The sequence below is a fragment of the Phalacrocorax aristotelis genome, chromosome 12 (assembly GCF_949628215.1).
Source record: "Phalacrocorax aristotelis chromosome 12, bGulAri2.1, whole genome shotgun sequence".
Classification (NCBI taxonomy): domain Eukaryota; kingdom Metazoa; phylum Chordata; class Aves; order Suliformes; family Phalacrocoracidae; genus Phalacrocorax; species Phalacrocorax aristotelis.
In genome coordinates this window covers 2,870,893-2,898,667 of record NC_134287.1, presented here as the reverse complement: position 1 = coordinate 2,898,667, position 27,775 = coordinate 2,870,893, and the positions used below count along the sequence as shown (strand labels likewise).

Below are 27,775 nucleotides of genomic sequence, written 5' to 3'. Positions count from 1 at the left end.
TATTTTTATTTTGGCTGAAAGAAGAACAAATCAAGGAAGGGAAGTAGAACACAACTTATCATCTTGGTCTATAAAATGTTCTGAATAGACAGGTGTAGCTTTATTAAATAGAAGTAACGGAGCACAACCTGCTGTTATGGTAGTGTTTCTAAATATGGTTAGTGTCCTTCAGGTCACAAAATGTGAGCAGGCATGTGGCTGTGTAGCACCGTTTTGTTTCTGTACAGATTGCTACTGTATTTGGCTTGGGAGAGCTAAATGCCATTGCCAGTTTCTTGTAACTGATATCCCTCTAGTTGCCTAAACACACCTCATCACCAGTCACTTCAAACATTCTGCCTTTAATGTCTTTGCTTATTCTGTTTCAAGATGACAAATTCTCAGATTGTGTTGAGGAAGTGTCTTTGTTTCACTTGCACTCATTGGCTGTGGTATCTTAGCTATCAAATCCAAACGCAAGTACAGATGTTTAACAGACACAGAACAAATATAAACCAAGTATTTTATTTCCTACAACTTGGTGACAGGAAATACAGTACCTCTTTCTCGGGCGTATGACACTTGTTTTCAGTGCACCTATTTCTGAGTCAAAGTTTGAATTGAATAAAACTGAGAATATTGTTTACAGTATGTGAAGCCGCTTCCCTTTGTGGCTAGTACTTTAAACAAAGACTATATCACAAATAATACATAGTGTCACTATGTCATTAGACTAAAGAAATACTACAGCAAAGGGTCTTCTCTGCAGGACAGTTTGTCAGTCAGAATCAATTCTAATGACTATATTGATTTAAGCTAACTGCCTATGAAATTTCAAAAGATGACAACTTTAATTGCTATTGAATTGCATTGACTTGATTGATTTCCACATCCCTGATCTAAGTAGGTTCTATTGATTGCTTAAATCTGTAGTGGTGTTCAGAGCTGTGAGTGGGAGAAGGACAGCAGGATTGAGCTCAGGAAGGGGGGATGTTATGGATAGGGAAGGGAATGTGCGTGCTTATGTGCTCGTTATGTGCGTGCTTAGGGTAGAAAATAGATATAATGAGAAAAGAGGAGTGTGTATGTTGCTTGGAGGCAGGTCTGAGCTGCAGAGGAACTCTTGTAGAAGTGTATGGTGCTCTGTTAATAGGGGATAGGGATTGCGGTCTCTGTAAGCAATGGCAGTATGTCTCTGTCCACTTCTTAGGATAATCTTTGAGTTTACTACTAAAGACATGGAAGCCAAGTGTGAGGTTTTGGATGGTGACCTTATTAGTGTAGCCCAGGCATTTACACAACTGGTGTTGATCATCACCCCACTGCCTTTGCTCATATTCCTCCTCCCACCTTCATCTAGATATAAGAACTTCCACATGCCAGCGTAAGTTCTAGTCACAGGAGTATTTTCAAGGTCTCTAATTCTGCTTCTCGCCTTCTAATGATTTGTCATCCCAAAAAACAGTGTTGGCTCATTGTTAGTGCCTCCTATGGGGCAGCAAGTACATGGGTCTGCCTGTTGTGATCTTGCTGTGCTGCAGTTGCCTTGTTTCCCTGCTTCTGAGCAGGTATGCCCCGTAGCTGGCATTCCAGTACTGCTGTGCTGTGCAAATGAATCCTAAACCTTTTTCCAAGGAAAACTTGAATCCTTTCTATGTTGATTTCTGATTAGGACTTATGTGTATGGCTGAATCAATTAATGAAAATGTGAAGATCAAAACCAAACCGTGTGGTGTAACCGTAAAGACGTTACTGGATCAGATCTCTAGAGCGTGTGAAGTGTTTGCTGAGTTATGAGTCTGATTTATTGATTTGTTTTCTTCCTTATGCTCTGCTGATTTCATAATTCTGTTAAATAGATGAGCACTAAGAATATATATGTAACATTAAGAACCGGGGGCTTGATGTACTGGATCAGATTATCAAAGCAGATATTTTGATCCCAGTAGTATGAGATACCTGCTGCTTTAAAGGCAGGCCGTGCTCATCTGTGAAAGTTTTCTTCTGACCTCTATGCAATTATTGTATTCTGTGAAGCATACAATATAAACGTCAATGCCATTAATAATTCCTCCTTCTGAAAATTTCTATCTGATCCATGTTGTTGACTTACAGATGAGGTTGCTAAGTATTTCCCTAATGAAATTAACTATTACGCTTATGACTACAAACTCTGAGGAAATGGAAAGCTAAGACAGCGTGAAGAATTAACAACCATAGCAATAGACTGAGACATGGTGCTGCTTAAATTAAAAATACAAAGATATACATCCTCCAGTGACCGATCACGAAAGCCTTAACTCTTCACTATAAAAAAATTCTTACATGGTAGGGCTGTACAAATAACACCAAAGGGTGTGTGATGGGGAATATGAGGTAACGTACTTTGACATTTTTTGTGAGGCCTGTGTCAATATAGGTGCTAAAATAAAGGCAGCTGGTTTCCAGTTAAATAAATCTAATTTCTTTTTGGGGGAGAGGTGAAGTACAAGAGGGTTTTGTATAACTATATGCAAGTCAAGAGAACAGGAAACTGCTGGGAGTTGCATGCTTAATCTGGAGACTGCTGAGGTACTTATTGAAGCATGGATTTTGATATTTTTAGGCTACTTGGTTAGGTTAATAGCCAAGATGTTGCCTAAGAAACATTATAGTTCCATTTGGAAAAGGAAATTCTTGGGATTTTTGTTCTTATAATAACGTATGTTGTAGCATGAATGTGGAAAGGAATCTGGGACAGGCTAAACCAGGTTGCAGTCTGATCCTTGTAAAATGTGGCCTGGGCCAAGGCAGAGGAGGCTCCTTCAGCTAAATCCTATGGGCCTCTGCAATAGAGGTTTAAATGTGCAGTCTGTGTTCTTACTACGTGCATACGAGAGAGAATCCTCCGTTTCTTGGCAGTGGTGGGTGAGGGAGGGAGGGGGCAGGAGGTGAAGTTTTCCTGGTATTTTTTTGTAGTCATCTGCTAGAGGGCACTGTGTTGCTGGGAAGGGATATATTAAGGCATAATAAGGGTTTGGCTTCATGGTGAAAAGTGGTTCTTTATATATTTTGCTGGAATAAAAATGTCTGTCTGTTAGAGCTCGGACTACAGTGAGTAAGTTTAGAGAATATGCCTGCATACATCAAAGCCTGATTTTAAGTGGATTCTGTGTTAGGATTTTTTTGTTGTTATTATTATTGTTTTGGCTATGTAAAACAAAAAAAAAGTCACGTTTGACAAGTGCTGGGTTACTTAAGCAAACTGAAGTTTGCTGGTAAACTTCACTAATGTAGGACTAATGCTGTATATAAGCTCAGGTTAAATTCAGCAAGGTGTTTTAGCCAAAAATAAGGGAAATGGAATTCTGATAAAGCTATGACATTGTATCAGCACTTCTTATAACATTTTAACTTTTTACGTTTTAAAGTGAAACTAAAAATAAAATAAAAACTTAATTTCTTACAGCAGAAAGTAGTTACAGGTTGAAACCTAATTTCTCTTGACTGAGGCAGAAGACAAAATTGGTTATTCACAGTTCTGACCTTAGCAGGTCAGAGAAATGGGATAAAAAAATCCCTTCTTCCTACCAGTCAGGGCTTTCACTGCATCTGAAATATGAGGCTAATAAAGTGCTGTCATCTTCTGCCTGTGAAACCGCGAAGCTGTCAGAGGCCACACTGAGCGCTTACTGGCCGGTTACAGGAGAGGTGAGCGGCATTTTTCGGCAGAGGTAGGGGAGGAAAGTGTATGATGCAAGACAAGCGCAGATTGCTGTCCCTGACGCTTTTTGGTAACGGATGATGTGGTACCGGTCGGATCTGCCCTCTGCTGACAGAAGTGTTTGGTGTGTAAAAGCACTGGTTTTATATTTCTTTAAGAAGCAGAACATGATGGCCTGACTGCTAGGTCATGGGGAAGGTCAAAGTAGATTTTATGACACACACTAGTGTGATTTCCCTCACTGGATCACACTGAGGAGGGTCTCCAAAGATTCAACCTCTGTCCCTTATCTGCCTTTCCTTCTATTGCAGTTTGCTTCATGGAAGAGAAGACATAAGGTCAAATTTGTTGTTGCTATTATGATTGATTTTTTAAAAATTATTATTGTTATTTTTTATTCCCCAGCTATCACCTCCACTTTATTTTTCCTTCTTTGACATAGGGTGCCGGTTCCATCACTGTGTGGTGAGGCACTAGGGGCAGAAACCAGAGTCAGGTGGTAACATCAGAGCTGCATGTTATAATTGTCTGAACCCAAAAGAGGCAAAACTAGGCAGTACTTTGAGAGGCAGAGGGTTGCCCTTTGCTGTGACAGGCTGAATTAGCTGTAGTGTATCGGGGATGCCTGAATAAGAAGCTTGCCTGGCTGTAAACTGCATCAGTTTACAGTGTTAATGTAAGACATCAGCAGTGTAGATTTACTGGGACTGGCCTGTAAACTGCAGCCCAGTTTCAAATGGGCAATTATAAATTGTGCTTTAGGTTAGCTGAATGTACAGGATCATGTGAGTACTAATGAAGGAAAATGGCATGAGATATTAAATAACTGTTATTATAAGGTATTCAAAAATCCAGAGGAAGTTGAGATGGAAGAGATCTGTGAGGTCATCTCACGTACCCATTCTAGAGCACTGGCTTCCTGCCTGCAATATATAATCATTATCTGCTACTCCAGACTAGCTTTAAAAGCCTCAAGCTTCAGTACTGCTACTGCAGGCATGAGGAGAAAAGGAAGGAAAGGGCAATAGACTTCTTTTCTTCTTCTGAAGCCTTTCCTGAGATTTACACGTGGTTTTCTCTGTTTTGTCTTTTTTTTTATTGTGCTTTTCTTCTTCAATGACAGAATGCTCTGAAGGGTGAGGTGACTTTAATTGTACTGGATAGCTACGTTACTTATATATGCCTATTCTCTTTTTGAATTTTTTTCAGTCCTGATTTTCATTTTTTTTTCCAGTGACAGCTGGGTTCACTGGCTAATCACCCCACTGGTGGTAGTGTGTGGAGTGAGAATATCTTCTTATGCTCTCTTCCTTTACGTTTTTTTCTTATACTCTTCTGTCCCCCCTCACCACATTTACACATCCTCACTGGGTAAATATCCCTTCAGGAGAGAGCAATATCATTATTCCCAAATAGAGCTGGAAGGCAGTAATGACTTGCCACAAAGAAAGGTAATATGGGCAGCGGAGCCTTGGTGGAGTTATCGTGCCACCTAGAAGGTTGCAGTACCAAAAGTTTGATGTTTGTCTTGTGTTTGACTATCATGAACTTGAATGTACACCCTGAAAAACAAGTGCCTGCTCAAAGAGGGAACATGCATGTAATGGCCTGCCCATGTCTGAGAAGAAAGTATGGAATGGTTATTTAGCCTCTGTGTGTTCTTATACTTACTTTGTTTTGTTTATTCTGTAATTGCTTTTCCAGCCCGGTCAAAGAGTTTGGTGATGGGTGAACAGATTGGGCCTCCCTCCAGACCTTCTTCTCCAAACCCTCAAGAACGTGTGCTGAAGTGTGGCTGGCTGAAGAAACAAAGGAGCATTATGAAGAACTGGCAGCAGCGGTGGTTTGTGCTGCGTGGGGATCAGCTCTTCTATTATAAGGACGAAGAGGAAACTAAACCTCAGGTATGACTAGAGAACTGTAGGACATATTGATTGTGACTTCCATGTGGGTCACAGTCACTTCTTCAATTGACAGCTTGTTTCAGTTGCTCTCTATCCTAGCCAAAACCATACACACTTACAGGGGTTCAAGGCAAGAGAAATTGCAGGGAGGCTTAGCTACTACCTAAGCTTGGGAGGAGGTCAGGTGTTTGTTTACCCACTAGGGCACACTGACCTCCAAATCTTAGTATGGTCATCCATGAGATTTGAGTTTGACAGACAGAGCTATGAGGCAGGGGTGAAAAACCTTGCTTAGTCAGCTGGGACTCCTCTCCCAAATAATCCATTGTTAAGCAGGGAGGTGAGCCAGTTGCTTAGGGCTAGCTTGTGTGAGTAGAGTATGTAGCTTTTGTTACGTGCTAGCATATAGGATTTGAGAATGGGCTGTAATATGTGTTTTAGGGTGTGTTTTATACACCCGGGACTTATTGCTTTTCTATGCAAATTTTGAGGAGAAAGAATTTGTTATATGCTATGGACTATCCCCTTGGTCAGTTGGGGTCAGCTGTCCCAGCTGTGTCTCCTCCCAGCTTCTTGTGTACCCCCAGCCTGCTCACTGGTGGGGTGGGGTGAGAAGCAGAAGGCCTTGCCTTTGTGTGAGCAAAGCTCAGCAACACCCTTAAAACATCCCTTGATTGGCAGCACTGTTTTCAGCACAAATCCAAAATATAGCCCATACTAGCTACTGTGAAGAAATTTATCTCTATCCCAGCCAAAAACAGCACAGCAAGGTTTTGTACTGTCTGTCTGGAAGGAGGAGTGTGTGTCTGGCAGTGGAAACTGCTTTAGCAGACTGGGGAACTATGTGCCTTTCTACAATGGGGAAAAAAAAATTAATCTGTCTGAAGTTTGCCTTTATCAAAGCTTTTAGACTTTATGGAGCATGAATGAAAAAGAACACTTTTCCTGGTGGAAACCACTGGTTAAGTCCTGCTGTGCGATATGTATTGGACAGTGTTATAAAGCAGTCCCAAAGTAGACCATGGGAAGAAAATGGACAGAGGAAAGGGATAGAATCAGAATGTTTAGGAGCTAGCAAAGAGAGGTCAGCTAGTGGTTAGATAATTTAATAACAACCACTAAATGATAATTGAATAAATTCAACCACACTAGGGCTACTTAAAATGGTAAATTTAGATCAGCTGTATCAGTTTGTCCATGGGACAACAAATGTGTGCAAGAAAGCTTTCCAAAGCACATTCTTGCAAGCGACAGAAGATTCTAATCAACTATGTGCCACGTAGCTGTAGGCAGTTTGCTAGTGATAAAGGGAATAGACATGAAATAAGACAGACACCATGCAACAGGATTAACCTGCGACTTTTTGGTAGCGAGTATTTTAAACGGTGTTTAGTAAAGTGGACAATGCACAAATATATCTCTCAAGCCACATATTAATTAATGGAATTTTTGACTAACTCTTGCTGCTTCATATGCCTTTTGTGAGTGTGTTGCTGGTCTAGCATCAATTTCTTACAATTGAACGTGGCTCTCTAAAACAAGTTACAATGTGTGGACAGTGTTCCTGCACCTAGAGTTAATGCAGAGCTGAGGTCATTGCAATTCTCAGTCTGGACTCGGCACTAAATTCAGAATGGTTTTCTGCTTCTCTGACCCCTCTATATCTACAGCACTTTCATGGGGGGCTGTGTTGTGCTACAGGATGGAATAAAGCTTACAGCTGAGACAAATAATTTCTTGTTCAGGTTCTCCAATAGGCCTGCAAAATATGTTTGCAGCATTTGAGCTAAGAGCTTTCCTAGTTGCTGTAGCGTACTATGCAACATATTTCATGTAGTCATTGTTTTGACTGTCGGGCCTCTAACCAGAATCATTGAACAGCGGGAACGTAACTGAATAAGCCAGACAATGTCCCCTGTACTGTTGCCTCCTGATGAGTCATAGAATCATAGAATTGTTAAGGTTGGAAAAGACCCTTAAGACCATCGAGTCCAACCGCTAACCTATCACTGCCAAGCCCACCACTAAACCATATCCTCAAGCACCACGTCTACCCTTCTTTTAAATACCTCCAGGGGTGGAGACTCCCCCAACTCCCTGGGCAGCCTGTGCCAGGGCCTGACAACCCTTTCGGTGAAGAAGTTTTTCCTAATATCCAACCTAAACTTCCCCTGGCGCAGCTTGAGGCCATTTCCTCTCATCGGTACAGGCATTAGAGAGTGACAGACAGCTTGTCTAATATCATCACCATCCACACACTTATTATAGCCTATTATTAAACTGCTTGATACAGCTGTGTGCTTAACTGTTGCACATAGATTTCATTGTAGGCTGAGAATGGAAATGAATTTTCCCCTGTGAGTCTGACACGTGCATAGTAGACACATGAGGATGTTAGATGCATCTTATGTCTTGCACTTAGTCAGAGATTTGGTACATCGTTATGGATAACCTGCTGTGTAAAGGCTAGAGAGACTTGAACTTGAACATGTAACCTGTTTTTGCCCAGGACTATGCAAGCAACAGCTGGATTTTGCACTTTTAAGACCAAGAACCTTATATTCCTATACAGTGCATGGGGAGAGCTGGGCGCTTCTGAACTGGATCAGTGACCACGATGAAGAAGCAGCTCCCTCAGATAGTCATGTTGGCACAGGTTTCTCTAACCCCCTTTTTGGGGACAGGGTTGCTGTACGCTTATCACTGGGGGAAGCCATTTTGTATAGGATGACACAGGACCAGGCGCTGACTATTCTTGTAACAGCTGCAAACTAGGATTCGCATCTGACTTGAGCTTGGACTGTATGTATCCCATAGGTGAGATGTACTTTTGGAGCCTGTAGATAGCTATTGCTTGGTATTCTCTGGAATGAAGGGGCAGGGGTACAGGCATGCCCACATGGCTTCTGAAGACAGTTGTGACTCTGGGAGATCTTTGTTACAGGCCATGTAGATATTTTCATCAGCTGATATTAATCCCTCATTTCCTTCAGCTCTAAAGATGCTGTCATGGTTTTGGCTGGGATAGATTTAATGTTCTTCACTGCAGCTGGCGCAGTGCTGTGCTTTGGACTTAGTATGAAAACAACGCTGATAACACACCGATGTTTTGGCTATTGCTGGGCAGTGCTTGTACTGGTCAAGGGCTTTCCAGCTTCCCAGGCTCTGCCGGGGGTACAAGCAGCCGGGAGGGGAGGGGGCACAGCCAAGAGAGCGGATCCAAACTGGCCAAAGGGATATTCCATATCATGTAACGTCATGCCCAGTATGTTACGGGGAGGGGCTGGCCAGGGGAGGGAGGCAGCAATTGCGGCTCAGGGACAGGCAGTGTTTGTTGGCGGGGGGTGAGCCGTTGTATCACCTGTGTTTGTTTTCTTTTTCCTTTTTCCCTTTTCCCTTCTATTATATTATCATTATCATTATTTTAATTATTAAACTGTGCTTATCTCAACCCACAAGTTTTTTTTGCTTTTGCTCTTCTGATTCTCTCCCCGTCCCACCGGGGTGGGGGGGGAGTGAGCGAGTGGCTGCGGGGTGTTTATTTGCCGACTGGGGCTGAACCATGACAGATGCTCATGCTTCTTTTAAATCCTTCTGTTTTAAATATTAAGCATGGCCTCAAAGCTTGTGTGCAAAAAACTAAATCAATAGCTTTGCTGAAATTCCCATTGATCTTCTGCCTGCTTGATTATTTATAAGTACCCTGGAAGAGGGTCATATTCTTATTGTTTCTGACAAAGTCAAGTGAGATTTATGTCATAACATTTCAAAAGTGAAACCTTAAACATCATCTCTTTGTCTATGGATGTTGCATTGCCTATTTTTATGAAAACCTGTGTTTCCAGGTCCTTGGAGGGAATTGTAGATTTCCTTCCCTTGAAAGCAATGCTGAAAAGATGGAGCTGTAATGTAAGGACAGGAGAAAGGCATAGGCTTATTGGAGTGAAGAGGAGTTATTCTGTGGTCTTAATGGACTGAGTACTGTTGAAGGCGTGTGTGTTTGTGCACCATATGACATAGTTGCACAATCCACTCCTCAGACCGACCTCTGTGCCAAAGGTTAGAGGGTGAACTCACAACCACGGCTTTTCTTGAGTATTTTCTCAGGTGCCCCCATGAGGAAATGGGAAGGGAGGATTGACCTGCAAAGAGCTTTTGGTGCTCCTACTAACTCTGTCAATATGTGTGGGGCTTTAAAGTAGCTTTGGGTTTGTTTCTATTCCCAGGGTAGGAGGTAGCACATGCCTCTTCCCAATTTCCAGGGGAACAGAAGCCACTCTGCAGCTAATTCATTAACCTTTCAGTATTGACTTGGTATGATAAAAGGCTTTAGTATGTCTGCAGTGGGCTTGAATTTTGCACTCTAGAAATCAGCAGAATTTTCTAGAATGTTTTCTGACCACTGGACTCTAAAGATGATGTTGTATATGATACTTTTCTGTATCATTTTGGAATATTTTGAGATGCATCTGCAATTTTGTCATGTTGCCTTTCCAGGGTTTTGCTGTTATCTTTGGAATGGAATGCCTTCAGTGTGTCTTCTAATTTTAGTGAACCTCAAAGTCAAAATGTAGGACAATAGGATTGGGAGGGAAAGGCGCTGAAATTTTATCCTGCTTTGTTGACTTGGTGTCTTTCCTTTGTTTTAAAACTCGCAGCCATTCTAGATGAACCGCTCAGTATGAACGTTGCCTAGTACCCTCCTACATTGTGTCCTTCCACAGTTTTACCTTTTCACCAGGTAGGGGACAGGAACTGAGCCCTGACACTGTTCTGCAGCACTACCTAGAGAACCTACTAGAGGGTTAGAGCCGCCTCTGTTCTAGTCAGTGAACAGAGATAACAACAATGCGACCTCCACATGACTTTATAATGGGACATCCACAAGGGGAAGTGAGTGTGACACAACAGTTGCACGTGTAGCATGGAGTGGGGTCATAATGCACAAACTCGGTGGATATCTTTATTCATTACACTGGATACCTGGAAAATACTCACTGAGGTTGGTAATGGGAATTAACTAGTTGCTAGGTAATACCTAGTAATTGTGGGATGGTTTGACATTCCGCCCCCTTCTCCAAGGAGTCTGCGTAAGCCTTTACATCTCTGCCCTCTCGGACTATTTGCAAGTTTTCTGAGCGTTCCTTGTCAGTAAAATCCACCCAGTGGCTGTCTGTTTTCCCTTACCAACCGACGGTGCACTTTGCAAGGGGAAGGAGCAAAGCCACACTTACATGTGAAACAGACTGGAATTTCATCCGCCTTCCAGTCATTGTGGAGACTGTTAGCTGCTAATGAAGAGGATTTTATGTTGTTGTAGTTTTTTTTTTTTTTTTTTCTTGCAGAAATACACTGCCAACACCTGGAAAGTCTTTGAAATAACCAGGCTTGTTCCATCTACTCCATCAGCAATATACAGGCTGGACTGTTGCTGTTACTCATACCTGTAGGTGCTTCTATAATGCCCTGGTCCAGTGTGATTTGTAGGTATAACTTGACTGAAAAAATGCAGAAATCTGTTATAGCTTTGGTTTATAGGTTTCTATAATGTATTCAGCTTTGGAAGTCTTCTGTTCACTTCCCAGTACTGACTGCAGAAGTTTTTAAGGGCTGCTATTCATAAAATGTTCCCCCAAACAAAATCTAGTTCCAATAATGTTAGGGAGAAACTTTCCATTCTTTTTGAAAAAAATGCACTGTGGACAAAAAAAATGGCTGGTGGATAAATTCAGGTGGACTCTTTCTCAAGATGGAAATAAGGTGTGTTGGTTTTGGCATTTATTTGGGGGGGGACACGACGACAGGTAGAAATCTGAGAGTGTCAGGAACATAGGAGAGATTAATATTACGGTGCGAGTTATTCTTCTCTCAGTCTGCATTCACTTTTTCCTTTCTCTTGAAAAGGTATAAACTAATGTTAATACTGCTCTAGGCCCAGGAAGAATGTAAACCAGCAGAAAGAGAAGGGGTGCTAGTGCATTGGTGGAGGCCCAGGATAGGTACCCTACTAATGTCTTCTGCCCTTAAAATCTATGAAACAGTCTGAAGCTTACACAGCTCCAGAAAGTGGCTGGTTTACTTATAGTGTTCTCAGATATTGGTGAAACTCGGGCATGCCCAACCATTAAACTTTTTTCCAGTGGTCTAAGAACAGGCCCTCTTCCCATCACTTGGGGTGGCGAACTGATTGCGTAGCAGGTATTTTGCAAGTATGGCATGTTAACTGATCGTAGTAACTGATGTGCGTGACCTTAAACGACAGCAAGTCAAGTAACTTTTTCCTGAAAATGAGTGAGCTCAGTCCATCCATGGTTAATTAATACATGTTGTCTTTTATTTTTATAATTTTTATATATATATATATAAAATATATATTTTTTTATAATTTTTTTAACCTCCATATTGCTCAGTGGCAATAATGAAAATGATGCTTCCAGGAAAAAGGCTAGTGTTAAGTTTCCTCTGGAGTGTGAGAGGGGGAAAGAAAATGGTGTTCTCTGCGTCTGTTACTTTGCCAGTCAGTTTCCATCTTTAAAATGATCGGTGGTTGTTCCTCTCAACCAGTGACACCAGTGTAGCTGTCCTAACGTTTCTCCAGCCTGAAATATGCAGAGTACATCTCCAGTGATGGTTTCGGATGCAGTAGTATTCATTCCTCTGTCTCTCAAATACAGCTTAAAGATGCAAATTCTTTTTAAGAAGAAGAAGGAAAAAAGTGCACCTTTTTCTTACACAACTCTTTCAAAGATCTGAAACTAATTCTACAGACTCAGTTTCCATTTGTGGAAGCAGCTGCAGTTACAGGGACATTGTCAGTATCTCACAGACAGAAGAACTGTGATGCACACAACTTAGTTGTTAGATTGGCACGATGCCACACACCTGTAGCTGGGTATGTCCTGTGGCACAGTAGATCCACCTGGTGACCCAAAGTGCCAGTTTGAGAATGAGCTTCTGGAAAGGAAAGGATCATTTGCTGTGGCTGGAGTGACAGGGTTGGCTTTTTTAGACCTTGAGGTTGCAAAGAAGTCTTGAATATGGCTGATGCAGGAATGTCTGCTGGCAGCCCGAGCCAGCAAGTCACCTTTTTAGTCTATTATTGCCAAAACTATTACTGAGTGTCTAGATGATGAACAAGAGAGGAAAGGGAGTTCTACTAGTTCATGGTTGTACAGCTCTGGGAAAGTTCTTCACAAACACCTTGGAAAGCTTCTTTTGTCATTTTGCTCTCTGTTCCTGGCCTGAGACGTGAGGATCTGAGACAACAATTGACTTACCTGTTGAACTGTTGGGTCTATCTTTAGCTTGCTTTAAATACGAGGCAAATTGAATTCCATTTCTTTGACTGAGACTAAGGCTGAGTTTGGTCATGGGTTAGCTTGGGCTAGTTGATCCTTAGAATTCAGGGTCAGAGATAATTCATTAGTATAAAGCTGTTGTAGAAATTTTGTTCCATATTCAGCTAAAATCAAAATGTTCATGTAGTCAGTTCATGATCCTTGGCCCAGGATTCAGAAATCCATACCTGAGGGCAGTTTTGAGACCCACTCTTCCCCTCCCCTCCTATCTTGTAAGCATTTGTAACAGTGACTGAAGTGCTCTGTTAAAGGTGATGGTATGAGAATTAGGATGATGAGTGTTCTGGCACCAACTGTGTTTGTCTGAGGGACTCGGTCAAGAAAAGGAAGCTTTCTACTCACGTTTTCTGCATCACAGCTTTTTCTTTACCAAACCCCAGCTCTGCAGAGCCTGGTACAGGACACTTGTCCTCTTAAGATTCACCCTCAAAGCACCAAACCCCCGAAAGGGTGCAGGGTGATGCTGTCATCAAAAATTGGGTTTGACCCTCCAGCTTACTGGAAAGTCTATGACCTATTGCCTGCTCCTTGAGCTGTTCAGCCATCTCAGGCTCCCAAAGCCTGAGGGAGGGAGGAATAACTTAGTCACGAACTGAAGTTTATTTCTGGGGCATGCTTTGGCATATATCAAGTTAAACCTTGGGGAATTTAAACTGATTTAATCCATCATTAATTTACTTCCCAAGCAAGATTGCTAATGAAGCCTGAGTGGCTGCTGGACAAGGACACATCAATTTGCTTAAACTTAGTAATGTCTTTCTACCAGTGACAGCAACTGTCGGAACTGATACACCCTCCCTGCTAAGATGAATTGGGTTTTTTCCTACCTTTTCAGCTTTGTTTATTTAGAGTTCTCCATAGTGTGCCAGGCAGATTGGACAGCTGTTGAGCTCGGTACTCCATTACCCTCTGGAGAAGCCTTTCGTCCCCTAAAAGAACTCAGCGCAATTCACTGACGTGCAGAGAGACATGCAAAAGAAGCTGAAGATCTTTGCTATATGTACACCTATGACCTAAAAATACTTTACAGATATGGGCCTAGGTCGCAGGGCTTTGCTGTTTTTCACAGGTAGAATGAATATCCCTCGATTTTCTTTTTTTTCTTTTTTTTTATTTCTGAAGAATTATTCTAGTTCTCTTATTTCTCTAGCCTTCTACCAGCTCAACTGGCTGCAGCTTCACTGCACAGCTGGATGAGGTGCACACTGGTAAGGGCAAAGCAGCTGTAGTGGTGTACAGGTGCCATTGCCACTGGGGCTGCCGCAAGTCCTCCATTCCTTCTGCTCTCCCGTGTCTGTGGTGGGTTTTGTTTTTTAAGTGAGCCCTGCTACATAGTGATCTTCCTCTTCTCCTCCACTTCATCAAAGCTGATTGAAATAACAATAAGAAGTCATTTCAATGAGAATGTTTTACAGAATATATGAAATCAAATAGGTTCTGAAAAGGATCAAAAAGGAAGTATATTTTGATGGGGAAATGCTTTGGTTTAGGGGGTGTGTTCAAGCAATTTATGCCTCTCTAGTCTCTTCCAGAGTAAATATCACCCTCGTGTACTAAAGGTGTGTCTCACTGAAGTGGGGCAGGTGACAGCACCCCATAAGGTGCATCAAGCATGGCAGAAGTCCATTTGCTTAGTTTTGTTGCAGGAGAAGGATGACTTGAGACAAGAAAATTACAACCTCTGGAAGGCACCGCAGAGTCAGATTTTGGTTTAGTCCTTTGACTTCATCACTGACTTCAGTTTCCTGCAGAAATACGGGCTTTCTGAAACTCTTTAGTTTGACAGCACTTTTCTGTGAACTGCTCCTGCTCTTCACTGTAAATACACGCTCAGTCTCCTGGTCTGTACGTACTGCTGCACATCTTCACCATTACAAAACAGCCAAAAGTTGGCATGTGTATCATTGGGCTCTGCCTAAAACATGCGACCTCGCTATAGGTATTTACCAATTTCACTAATTCAAGCCGAGGGGAAGAACCTTCCACGAAAGTGTGCCTCTTTCTGAAGTAACACAGGGCTTGATTCAAAGTCCTGAGTTCTGCTTGATTATAAATGTGAGGTTTAGGTAACTGTTTCAAATGGGGATTTATGCTTGCTTTATACTATTGGATAAGGAAGTCCTAACTTCTATTTTGTGCTGGCTTGTAGGTGCTATCCACTTTGAGACTGGTTAGTTTTGCTTAGAGGGCTTAAGAGAGCACTGTACCTTAAAGGGGGAGAAAGAGAGAGTTACTGCCTCTTTAACAATTTTCTTTCTACAAAATGTAAATAGGTCCTCAAAGGAAAGCAGCTGTTAACATTTAAGAGGATTATATCTTGTGACAGAAAACAACTAGTGCCAGCTTTCAAATGGTACCTGAAAGTCTGATCAGCTGGAATCAAATGATATTTATTAGTTTTATTGCTATATGTTTATTTCTATTCTGTGTTAATAAGGTAACGATCTGAAAATGTGAATTTACAGCTGAGAATGCATAAGCACCAAATTTAACTTAGTCAACAAAATTACCTTAAAAGCTTTCTTTTTTAAGCCAACTTTGTGATTTTTGGGGTCCTTTTTGTGGCTTCTTGGCATTCTTGTCTTAGGCTATTATGATACCCTTTCTGGTTTCAATTGTGCAACTTAGAGATTTTATTTTTCTTCTGCTTGTGTTGCCTTTTCCCCATTTCCCTAGGGATGTTCCATATACTCCTAAAAGTGAGAAAGGTTTGAATTTCTGTATGCAGTATTAAAACTTTAGCTTCTATTCTTCCTGGATAAGCTTTTTTAAAAGACAAAACAAAGAATTATGATTCTCCCACCTATCCACGTGTCCTTACCCATGTGCTTCAGCCTCAGGTTGACATAGGAGCCACTTCTTTTTCTCGCCTCCCTTCAGGGAACCTGGTTCTGTGGTAAGGCAAGCATTTAAAAGTTTTGTTCACTTTACATCTTGCATATGGCGTCCCTAGGAGCATCCTATGAAAGTACTTCAAAACTTCTGCATTCAGTACGAAGAAGAGACGGGGAGGGAGCATGGACCTCTCAGTACATCGGATTAAACCATTTTTGGTTTGGAAAAATACCTGATAGAAACTGGACTGAGAAAGGCAGTCTTCCTGCTCAAGCCAAAATTTGAGACTGCTCCTTGTCAAAACATCTTAAGCTCTGGGTAAAAGTAAGATTCAGGGTCCAGTGCTGTGTCCAGTTAATCCCTATTTGGTCCTTGTTCCTGGCTGACATAATATTCCATGACACTGCCTCTACTTTGCATGAATCTTATGAGTTGCAGTATGCACAGGGCTTTAATTGGCTTACGAGATTTTCCTGGGAAGTCTACTCTTCACTTTCTGGGAGAAGACAGTTTAGCTACGGTGATAATTGACGGTATCATTTAATTTTCCAGGATGCTGGTATCAAAAGTTTTTTGTCCTTTTAGACAAGGCATCTTTGGATGCATGGATGGGGAGACTTGATCCTTTTAGAGATTCCTGTTCCACAGGTGATCGGATCTTACTTAGAAGCTGGGACTCCATGGTGGAGGTTACACTACAGAGAGGTACTTCTCTGCTGATCTGCCCCATCCTCTTCTGGTTAGTTCAGCCCTTTACCCACTCCCCAGCCGATCACACAGGCACAGCAGCTCTGCTCTAGCATCCTGGTGGGCAATGCTCCTTGTCTCCTTCAGTAGAGGAAAGGGAGGAAGAACACTATCATTCGGGTCCAGCCCTTCTCCTTCCTTGCTCCTGGAGCACCGCAGCTGTGCAAGTTGCAACACCCACATTTTACAGAGGCTGCAGCAGGACAGGAGGCAAATACCTGCCCGGTGGGGCTGCATGATGCTGAATTTGGCTGCACAGCCCATTGCAGAATGGGGGACAGGGGAAGGTACAGCTGTACAGCATGTGTAGCTTCCTGTTTAACATATCTTTTGATTCCCTTTTCCTTTTAATTTTTTTAAAGAAAAGTTGACTTCTATCTTCCATCTCTTTCCTTCTTATTGTATGTCCTGGCAAATAATAGATTTCTTAGCTGAGTAGCATAGAACGAGGAGTATTTAGCAGTCTTTTACTGGTTTCAGCATGCTCTGCTCACAGTTCACTCTAGCTACTGGTGTTGGGCAGCTGTTAGTTTTTTATGTGGACTGAATGCACGCAAAAATACTTAACATCCACTTTAACACTCTACTCTTCCCCTCTAGGATGCTTTGTGGAGCCAGCAGGTGCTGGCTTTGGCTCCTTGCAGAGTTTGGCTGAACTCTGGCTCTCTTCTGAGGTTCAGGGGTTTTTTTTCCCCCTTTCAAATCTTGATTTCTCAAATACATGTAAAATGTGTTATGAAGAACTTTACAGTGTGATACAGAACATCCAGTCCCATCCTTTGCTGCTACACTAATGTTGTGGTTTAACCAGGCAGGCAGCTAAACACCCCACAGCCATTCACTCACTGCCGTGCACCCTGCAGTGGGATGGGGGAGAGAATCAGGGAAGCAGAATTCACAGGTTGAGATAAAGACAGTTTAATGGGACAGAAAAGGAAGGGGAAATAATGGTGATAAAAGAATATGCAAAATATGTGATGCACAATGCAATTGCTCACCACCTGTTGACCGACGCTCAGCCAGTTCCCGAGCAGTGGTACCACCCCACCGGATAATTTCCCCGAGTTCCTATACTGAGCATGACGTCCTGTGGTATGGAATATCCCTCTGGCCAGTTTGGGTCAGCTGTCCTGGCTGTGACCCCTCCCAGCTTCTTGCTGGCAGGACATGAGAAGCTGAAAAGTCCTTGACTAGTGTAAGCACTACTTAGCAACAACTAAAACATCGGTGTGTTATCACTGTTATTCTCGTATTAAATCCGAAACCACTTCACTATACCAGCTACTAGGAAGAAAATTAACCTTATCCCAGCTAAACCAGGACAACTAAGCTCAGAATTTTTATTTTTAAATGGAAGGAAACAAAACTGATATAGAAATGAAAATGCACAATTTCAGCAAAGCAAAACCAAGGATATCTAGACTGAAGGTCTCAATAAAAAAAAATGACTTGTTTAAGTGTTACTTTTTTTTTTCCTTTTCTGATCATTTTTGTCCTTACATTCTGTAGAAGCAACAGCAATAGTCCACACTGTTGGACATTCAGCGTTTATGCAATGTGGTAATTTTGCTTCCGGAACTCTTATTTTCTGATTTATTCTTTTTTTTAATGTAGCAACACTGGAGTGGTGACGCAGATCTGTTGGATATAGGGTACTAGTTGTTCTATAGACTATGAACACTTGCCTACAGGGTGTCTTGCATTTCTACCTTTTAACTATGAACTGGTCTGCAAAAATATGATTAACTGGAACAGAGTTTCATGAGTTCTGGATGATAGGGATTCCCTGTTCTAGAATGTTGATCTGGCTTGTCAAGAGGAACTAAATCACAGAATCCCAGGTTGGAAGGGACCTCAGGGATCATCTAGTCCAACCTTTCTGGGAAGGGCACAGCCTAGACAAGATGGCCCAGCACCCTGTCCAGGCAACTCTTGAAGGTGTCCAACGTGGCCGAGGCAACCCCTTCCATGGGGAGATTATTCCAGTGGTGACTGTCCTCACTGTGAAAAATTTCCCTCTCGTGTCCAGTCGGAATCTCCCCAAGAGCAACTTGTGTCCATCCCCCCTTGTCCTCTCCATGGGACTCTGTGTAAAAAGGGAGTCTCCATCTTCTTTGTAGCTGCCCCTGAAGTACTGGTACATGGGGGTGAGATCCCCTCTGAGCTTCCTTTTCTCAAGGCTGAACAAACCCAGCTCTCCCAGCCTACCCTCGTATGGCAGCTTCCCAGTCCTTGACCATCTTGGTGGCCCTTCTCTGGACCCCTTCCAGCCTGGCCACATCCTTTTTGTACAGCGGGGACCAGAACTGGACACAGGACTCCAGGTGTGGCCTGACAAGTGCTGAGTGGAGCAGAGTGATGACTTCTTTCTCTCTGCTGGCGATGACCTGTTTGGTGCAACCCAGCATCCTGTTGGCCTTCTTGGCCGCAGCAGCCACTGTTGGCTCATGTTGAGCTTCCCCCCACCAGGACCCCCAGGTCCCTTCCCACAGAGCTGCTCTCCAGCCAGGTGCATCCCAGTCTGTACTGCGCTCCCGGATTATGTTTTCCCAGGTGCATGATCTTACACCTCTCCTTGTTGAACTTCATAAGGTTCTTGTTGGCCCACTCCTCCAGCCTATCCAGATCTCCCTGCAGAGCAGCTCTCCCTTCCGGAGAAGGTTGAAGGTCTATAGCCTGATGCCACTGAGGGATGGCAAAACATGGAAGCAGGTTGAGTTCTGTTTTGTGAAGAACAAATTTGAATACTTGTGAGACATTTTCAGTCTGCCATGAACAGATCCTTTTAAAGCAGCAAGTCATTTTAATAGGGTCAGTTGTCAGAACTAGAATGCTAGCGTGTAAATCTCAATGACTTGGAGCTCGTTTCCTAGCTGAAGTATTTTCCATCTCAAGCATTACCCTTCTGGTAATTTATTTGTAGTAGTTTTTTAATGTTCTGTGTTCAAAGAAAAGACTAAAACTTAATTCATTTACATTTAATACACACTGGCTCCTTCATTTATTACAGTTCTTTCTCCAAAGCATCTGTAGGAAAATGTATTACTGAGGGGCAAAGCCAGGGAAGTTATGCCAAGAAGAGGTGTAATGAGAAATGACACAACTGGTTTATTGATTTTACGGAGAAGATTGCAGAGGTCGTATGACAGGTTGTCTTCTATCAGTTGAAATCTTGGATTGTCTGTCTCATGAGGTACTAATTGTATTAGTGATATGGATCTGGAAGCTGACAAAGCGTAACTGGGACTTGTTTTGATTACCAATGTTATGATGGTCCCCCATGTCTTGCATTTGGCTGTTGCCAAATTGTTTGGAGAGGGTGTTTACTAGAGACGTGTATGAAAACAACTGACTGAAACAACAACTTCTTTCTCTGCTCAGCAAAAAAAGGTTGTTTGTACCCAGCTTCCATTCCAGGGCAGTTCTGTGCAGAAGCAGTAACTGCTGATTACATTTTTCATGGTTTAAGTCTTGAGAGTCCTAGTTCTAACTGCCTTTTATCTGTCTTATTGTGTAGATGTCCTAAAGAATGTTAGCTGGAAACCCTTTAATATGTCAAAGGTTAAACTAAAAAAAGGGTGGAGAAGCAATGAGGTCCAAATAGTCTGTTCGTTCTTGTTCCACCCACGTTACTGGATAGGAGTTTCCTGTGATCTCTTTTTCTGCTTTTCCATAGATGAAGACAATTTTGTTCACTTTGAAGATACTATGCCACCAGCTTTGCAGAACTCCCAAACCAGAGTACATTGTGTTAATTATTCTTGAGCTTAGGGTGAAAATTAATCTGAATTCTGACAACATTTGGACTTGGGAAGTAATGGAGCTCAGATTTCTTGCCAGGGAAGCTATCATCTCTTGGATTATACGGTAGTGCCATTGCCTTGCAAACCTTGATTGGTTGCTGTCTTCCAGTATCTCCCTGGGATCTTCTGCGTACTTAGAATTTCTGGATAACAGACCATTTTTTTCAGTTGCAGAAATAAAGATTTAGAAATAGAACTTCAGCCACCACATTGCTGCAGGCTGCAAACAGAAATGAAAGGGTGACGGAAGAGTAGACATAATGTGAGACAAATATTTTGCAAGGGATAACTAGTTATGGAAACCAAGGAGAATCACCTATGCATACTCAGAGTATTGTTATTCCAGAGGAAAGACCGTTTGAGCAGATGTGTCCAGTGTGAGAGACCGGATAGGTGAGGCAGGTGCATGACCAGCTCTATCTTTTCTTGCTCAGAAGGGTGTAAAGGAGGTGGGCTCGGTGGAAGAGGGGGGCTTAAATTTGCCATCTGTTATGTTTATCTTCTTTTCCTTACCCTCTTTGTGGCCTTTCCCCTTTCACTGGTGTGTGTTTGTGTCCCTTACAGGGTTTGATACTACTGCAAGGCAATCAAGTGAACGAGCTGCCACCTAATCCTGATGAACCAGGGAAACATCTCTTTGAAATTGCCCCAGGTAGGCCAGCATTTCCATGTACTTTCAACATAACATCATCTCATTCCTATCAGTGGCCATTAATGATTATTGAACGCTACTGGTCACTTCACTTCTAAGCATTCTGACACACTAACCAGACTGGGAAACGGGACTTGACAGGCTACTTGGTGTTCTTTGTTTTGGATATAACTGCTGCGATGGTATCTCATGAACATAGCAGTGGAGATGCATCACGCTCCTTGATTTTTCTGTTTGGAGGGGGCTCCTTGCCTGCAGCGCTGTGTGGTCTCCCAGGCTGATGTGGTTTTCTGGTTGTTAGGGGAGAAGGGGATACAGAGCACAGCACAGAATGTAGGGAAAAGGGGTGTGCAGTATTTGGATATAATTTATTTCATGTATACTAGTCCCCCCCAATTTGGAGAGGAGAGGGGGAGAAAAAGGTTTTAAAATGTTTCACTTCTGCGTGAAAGGTTTAAGAGAATAGATGACCTGCTATGGAAGAGAGGTTGAAATTTTGTTAGGTAGAAAATCTAATGATCTGTCAGCATAGTCTTAATGTAAATCTTTTGAAACCATTTTAGCTCCGGTGTAAATGCTTCCTGTGGATCGGTTGGTGTCTCCAGGGTGTATTTAGAGTTAAGTTCCCTGATGCAGCATCACAGCAAATGTATTCACTTTATTCAGTTCTGATTGGACTTGGGAAAGGACCGTCCCTGTGCATAGATTTAAAAGCAGTATATTTTGGAGGCAATCTCAGGTGGTAGGATCTCCAGAGAAGGAAGCTGTTGCACCACTAACAGTGTTAGACCAAAGGTGTGAGAAAGATGAACTGGGTAAGTTCTTCCAGAGCTATCTCCCAACACCCTGAGGACTGAGATCCTGGAAACAAGGAAGGAGACAAACCTAACTATGGTAAAAGTTACGTGAGTGCACTGACTCAGTCATACTTTACTTCACAGCCAATTTCTCCTGCACAGACTACCTGTCCACGCTTCTTAGTATTGCCTGTTTCCCCGTAGTATTGGTGCTGTTGATAGGGTATATAAAAGTAATTACTTTAGGCTGCCTTTTTTTTCTTTTGTGTTTTTTGTTGTTGTTGTTGTTGTTTTGGTTGGTTTTTTTTAATGGAATGGGCAATACAGGGAACAGTAGTCCCTCTAGTTGAATGTTACTGTTGCGGAGGCAGGTGTGCTTTTACCTGTGTCTTTAGGGTCTTTACCTTACCCTCCAATCACGCTGCCTTAAAATGTCTCGGTTGCACCCCCCTCTTGACACAGTGTCAGGCAGTGCGAGAAGAACAGGCAGTGCTGCAAGGTTTTCAGTTACACCAGCAGGCAGGGCTTTTGCAATAACTCGGTCACAGCATTCTGTTTGACAGACAGGAAGCTACTTGGGGAGAAGAGATTTATTTTTGTTTTATTTTCCTTATCATAGCACGGTCTCTGTTAATGCCTCCTTTTCCTTATACAGCACCATGTACTCATAGGCAGGGCCCCAGCAACAGCAGGGCATTGGGCTCACAGTTTTGCTTGCAGGGAAGTTCTCCTAGGAAGTGGTGCTCGCTGTCTGAATGGGAGACGTCGTCTGCACTATTTTCCAAAGATTGTGCACGATACTATTGCAGAAAGACTGTGGATCACTGGGATGTGAAAGCACTTGAGTGATTATGATTGTGAATCATCCCACGTGTTCTGGCAGTGATCTGAAATAATTAGCTGGGCCATGGACTGGCTTTGTTGAGTTTCCTGCAGATTTGAGCTTGCCCTCTAGTTCCACATGGGAAAACACTAATTCTGTACTTCTTGCTCAACCTGTCAGGTCATATTACTGTAGGCTGCAAAATAATTGTCCTGAACTGCAGGTGGCTGTTGCTTCAGTGGAGGTGGTAAAGCAATGCCACGTGGCTACTTGAAAGAGGCTGACCAGAAGGGTGGAAAAAAGTGACATGTCCACAGCATAGTTGCACATCCCAGGACATCCGTGTTCAGCTTGTGGTTTTGACATTGCCCTTCTGTGTGTTCCCTGAAAAAATTATTCAGTCTTAGTGCACCACTGTCCTGCCTGCAAAACTGAGATGTTTTCCCTACCTTGTGGAGCTAAAGCCATTCATGTTTGTAGCAAGCTTAGTGGCTACATGGACAGCAAGTACTGAAAAACGCTGTAAGTAGCCAGTCAATACATAATGTGACTCGGCAAAGACATCACTGGAGAATGTGGCCTGAAGAGTTCCCCATTCTGTTCACAATACATTTATTCTGTGCTGGTTTTGGCATAAATGCCTTTTCTCTTTTGCATGTGTTCTGAAATGAGTGTGTTCTGCATGGCTGCCAGCCTGCAGAACACCCACATAGTGAACAGCTCTTAAATGGATGCCGGATAGGAAGGAGAGCACAAATGGTCTTGCAGGACCCAAATCATTATTTTCCATCACTTCCCATCTTCTCCTGTTTTGGATGAATGGCCTAATTGCACCTCAGTTCTCCCATTGTAAACTAGGACTATATAGTTTCTATAGGGATGATGAGATTTTTTAGTTGTCTTAACTAAGTTGGGGACCTTGTGAATACAAGTATATTCCATACCTGTAAATATAGATATAGGATTTTACTGTGCTTGTAAGCAGCAGATCTTTAATCAAATTAAGAACAGAGTGCAGCATTCCTAAAATGTTCCCACAGTGTCCTGATACGAACTTATCTGGCAGAGAGGAGAGGCCGAGATTGCCTAGCAAGGAAAAGTCCAAAGCTTTCTAAAGTGTGTGGTACGAGTTACATCCAAAAACATGTTTCGTGATCAATAGCTAAGGCTTTCAGCATCCTTGTTGCTGGAACTGTTGCTGAGATCTTCCTACTTTTCCTCTGTTGCAGGCTGCGTAAAGCTTGGCTGTGGGAGCTGCTTCCTCAGAGTGCGGGGACTGGCGTAACAGCATGTCCTGCGCTGTAACAGAGCATGTATTGATTCTCTGCTGAGTGACAAGAACTAATGATGGACGCTGTGTATTATTCATGTTTCATCAAGTTCATTTCTAAGCTGTAAAGTGCAGCTGGGAGAAGGATTAACTAGGGACATGAGAGTCTGCAGAACAGTTCTACAGTCAAACCCGTGTTAGATCTGGTGGCAGGACTTTCTGAAATACCTCCTTTGGCAGATAAGTTCTCTATCCTCCTTTTTTGGGAAACTGTAAATTTCTAGACCCTTTTTAGCCCATTCATGATTTCCTCCCTCACAGGCAATGAAGTTCTAAGTGGGATGGCAGGTAAGCTGTGGGCTCAAGTTGCTCTCCTGTTCCAGTGCACATTAGCAGGTGCGGTGGGGGTGGGGGGGAAGATTTATAAAATTTATAAAATGGTAGCATGAGGTCAGGTGCAAAGCTCTAACCATTAGGGATAATCATCACACAACAGCTGATATTTCTGGGTAGAAATATCAACTGTATGTTGCTTGGGAGAGGAGTCCAGATCTAAGATGTGACAAGGAAGGCCAAGGCCCACTTGGAACGAAATCCGGTGAGGGATGTCAAAGATAACAAGAAGAGCTTCTTTAAATACATCAGCAGTAAAAGGAAGACTTAGGACACAGTGGCCCACTGCTGAACAAGGAAGGAGCCCTGGTGACGCAGGATGCAGAGAAGGCGGAGTTACTGAATGCCTTCTTCACCTTGGTTTTTACTGCTAAGGCTGGCCCTCAGGCATCTCAGCCCCCAGAGGTTAGAGAGAAAATCTGGAGAAAGGAAGACTTCCCGTTGGTTGAGGAGGATTGGGTCAGAGATCACCTAGGCAAACTGGATCCTCGCAAATCCATGGGCCCCGATGGGATGCACCCGTGAGTGCTGAGGGAGCTGGGGGATGTTCTTGCTGAGCCACTCTCCATCATCTTTGAAAGGTCGTGGAGGACAGGAGAGGTGCCTGAGGACTGGAGGGTAGCCAGTGTCACTCCAATCTTCAAAAAGGGCAAGAAGGAGGAACTGGGGAACTATAGGCCAGTCAGCCTCACCTCCGTCCCCAGAAAGGTGACGGAGCAGTTCATCCTGGAGGTCATCTCCAGGCATGTGGAGGACAAGGAGGTTATCAGAAACAGTCAGCATGGATTCACCAAGGGAAGATCATGCTTGGCCAACCTGATAGCCTTCTGTGATGGCATGACTGGCTGGGTTGATGAAGGGAGAGCAGTGGATGTTGTCTATCTTGACTTCAGTAAGGCATTCGACACTGTCTCCCATTGCATCCTCACAGCCAAGCTAAGGAAGTGTGGGTTGGATGAGAGGACAGTGAGGTGGACAGAGAACAGGCTCAACAACAGAACTCAGAGGGTCGTGATCAATGGGGCAGAGTCGGGACGGAGGTCTGTCACTAGTGGTGTTCCCCAGGGGTCTGTGCTGGGTCCAGCCCTGTTCAATACATTCATCAATGACCTGGATGATGGGACAGAGTGTAACCTCAGCAAGTTTGCTGGTGATACCAAGCTGGGAGGAGCGGCTGATACACCAGCAGGCTGTGCTGGCATCCAGCGAGGGCTGGACAGGCTGGAGAGCTGGGCCCAGGGGAACCTCATGGAATTCAGCAAGAGCAAGTGCAAGGTCCTGCCCCTGGGGAGGAACAACCCCCCGCACCAGCACAGGCTTGGGGGGACCTACTGGAAAGGGGCTCTGTTGAGAAGACCTGGGAGTGCTGGTGGGCAGTGAGGTGACCCTGAGCCAGCACCAGGCCCTTGGGGCCAAGAAGGCCAATGGTGTCCTGGGGTGCATTAAAAGGAGTGTGGCCAGCAGGTCGAGAGAGGTTATCCCCCCCCTCTACTCTGCCCTGGTGAGACCACATTTGGAGTGCTGTGTCCAGTTCTGGGCCCTCCAGTTTAAGAAGGACAGGGAACTGCTTGAGCAAGTCCAGCGGAGAGCTACCAAGATGCTCAGGGGACTGGAGCATCTCCCTTTTGAGGAAAGGCTGAGAGACTTGGGTTTGTTCAGCCTGGAGAAGAGAAGGCTGAGGGGGGATTTCATAAATACCTATAAATATCTAAAGAGTGTGTTTCAGGAGGATGGTACTAGGCTCTTTTCAGTAGTGCCCAACGCCAGGCCAAGGGGCAACGGGCACAAGCTGGAACACGGGAAGTGTGTTCCCCACCCCCATCCCCAGGTTTCATGCCTCTCATTGTTTTCCTTTCCATTGCATTTTTGCTGTTGTTGTTTTATTTTAATTATTAAACTGTTCTTATCTCAAGCCATGAGCTTTACCCTTCTGATTCTGCCCCCCATCCCACCGGTGGGGGAGTGAACAAGCGGCTGTGCGGGGCTGAGCTGCCGGCCAAACCACAACAATGAGAAAAAACCCCTTCCCTGTGCGGGTGCCAGAGCAGGGGCACAGGCTGCCCAGAGAGGCTGTGGGGTCCCTTCCCTGGAGACATTCACACCCCGCCTGGACGCGGCCCTGTGCCCCTGCTCTGGGGGTGCCTGCTCACGCAGGGGTGGGACGGGGTGAGCTCCCGAGGTCCCTGCCAACCTCTACCGTTCTGTGCTTCTGTGGTATCAGAAACAGCAGCTGACTGATTACTAGGGGCAGCAAAGCAAACGTGCATTAGCCTGGGGTTACAGTGCATTTCGGAGTGGTGTAATGCACTGTGTAAGGCATTCTCAGAGATCAGCTCCTGTGCCTCTTAAGGAATATCGATGGCTTAAATGTTCCTGAGGTTTCACCTTTTAGGAGGTTGATGCTTTTAACACGCTGTGGCAAATAGTCTCCCTAGTTTTATTCTTTGGTCTTTGCAGCACTCTGAGACGAGACACTCAAGTTTCTCTACAGAGTCAGAAATAATTCTCTGACATAATAAGTTTTTCAGAGTCAAGGAAGGGAGTGGTAAAAAATTCAGAATTTAGGAGGCGAAAAGTGTCATCTTTTGATAGGTATGGCAAGGGTTATTACCAACTGATTGGAGAATAGCTTTTCTTTGTAGAACAGTTGGTGACTTTTAAGAAGATTCTTCTGGTCTGCTTCAGACTGTATTCAGTTGATCTTTTCATAGAGACTCAGAGGGGAAAGATAGAAACATGAACAAGAGGTTTATGATGGATTACCTGGTACCTCTTTGGCTAACATACTCTCCTATGATACAGGAGACCCGAGTTTCTGTTCCACTGGGTTTAGACCAGGAACCTGAATCTGTCCTCTGCATAGTAGGCAAGTACCCTCAGTGACTACTGGTTTGTTTGGGGTGGTTTTTTTGGGGGGAAAGGTGTTCTTGCTTCATTTTTTAGTATGAAGTCATTCTCAAGTAATGCTTTTTCAAAAGCAAATGTGCCCCTTTTTATTTCAACAAACTGGTATGTTATGGTTGAAAGCAACCTTGCTGAAAAATTCCTGACCAAAACACACGGTATACATCTTGGTGTATCCTTATCACTGATGACAGCTAGTTCCTGTTTCTTGCCATAGTGCTTTCTGCCAAGTCAACAGTGACAGCTCTTAGCTGGGTCTTTCTGTGAAAATAAGAGTGCAGTTTTGTGATAAATTTAATTTGATTTCACTAGAAACTACTGCTGAAGGGTTTGATCTTGCTTTTCCCCTTTCCTCTTGGCTAGTTCTCCAGTATCTAATCACATCTCTCACGTCAGCTCTTATGACTGGAAAAACAGTTTTCAAACCAGTTGAAAGTCAGGTCGATCCAACTAAGCTTGATGAAATCTGCACCTTCAGTTTGCTCTTTGTGCTCTAGTTGAGTGACACCACCAGCCCTCCTTTCAGTGAGGCAGTTCAGTCCTCTTCAGAACTGTCGTCTCAGGCTTTTTGCAGACTCAAACAGAAAAAGATGACTGCTTATGGTTA

At 43.4% G+C, this 27,775-nt stretch overlaps 1 protein-coding gene across 1 annotated transcript; it reads left to right on the top strand.

The window, feature by feature from the left end:
* The first annotated feature begins 3,712 nt into the window (after positions 1–3,712).
* Positions 3,713–23,886, top strand: LOC142063833 (rho GTPase-activating protein 22-like). The gene is made up of 4 exons (XM_075108109.1): positions 3,713–3,752; positions 5,387–5,586; positions 20,894–20,981; positions 23,831–23,886. Exons 1-4 carry the CDS (start codon positions 3,713–3,715, stop codon positions 23,884–23,886), a joined length of 384 nt encoding a protein of 127 aa, XP_074964210.1.
* The last annotated feature ends 3,889 nt before the right edge of the window (positions 23,887–27,775 follow it).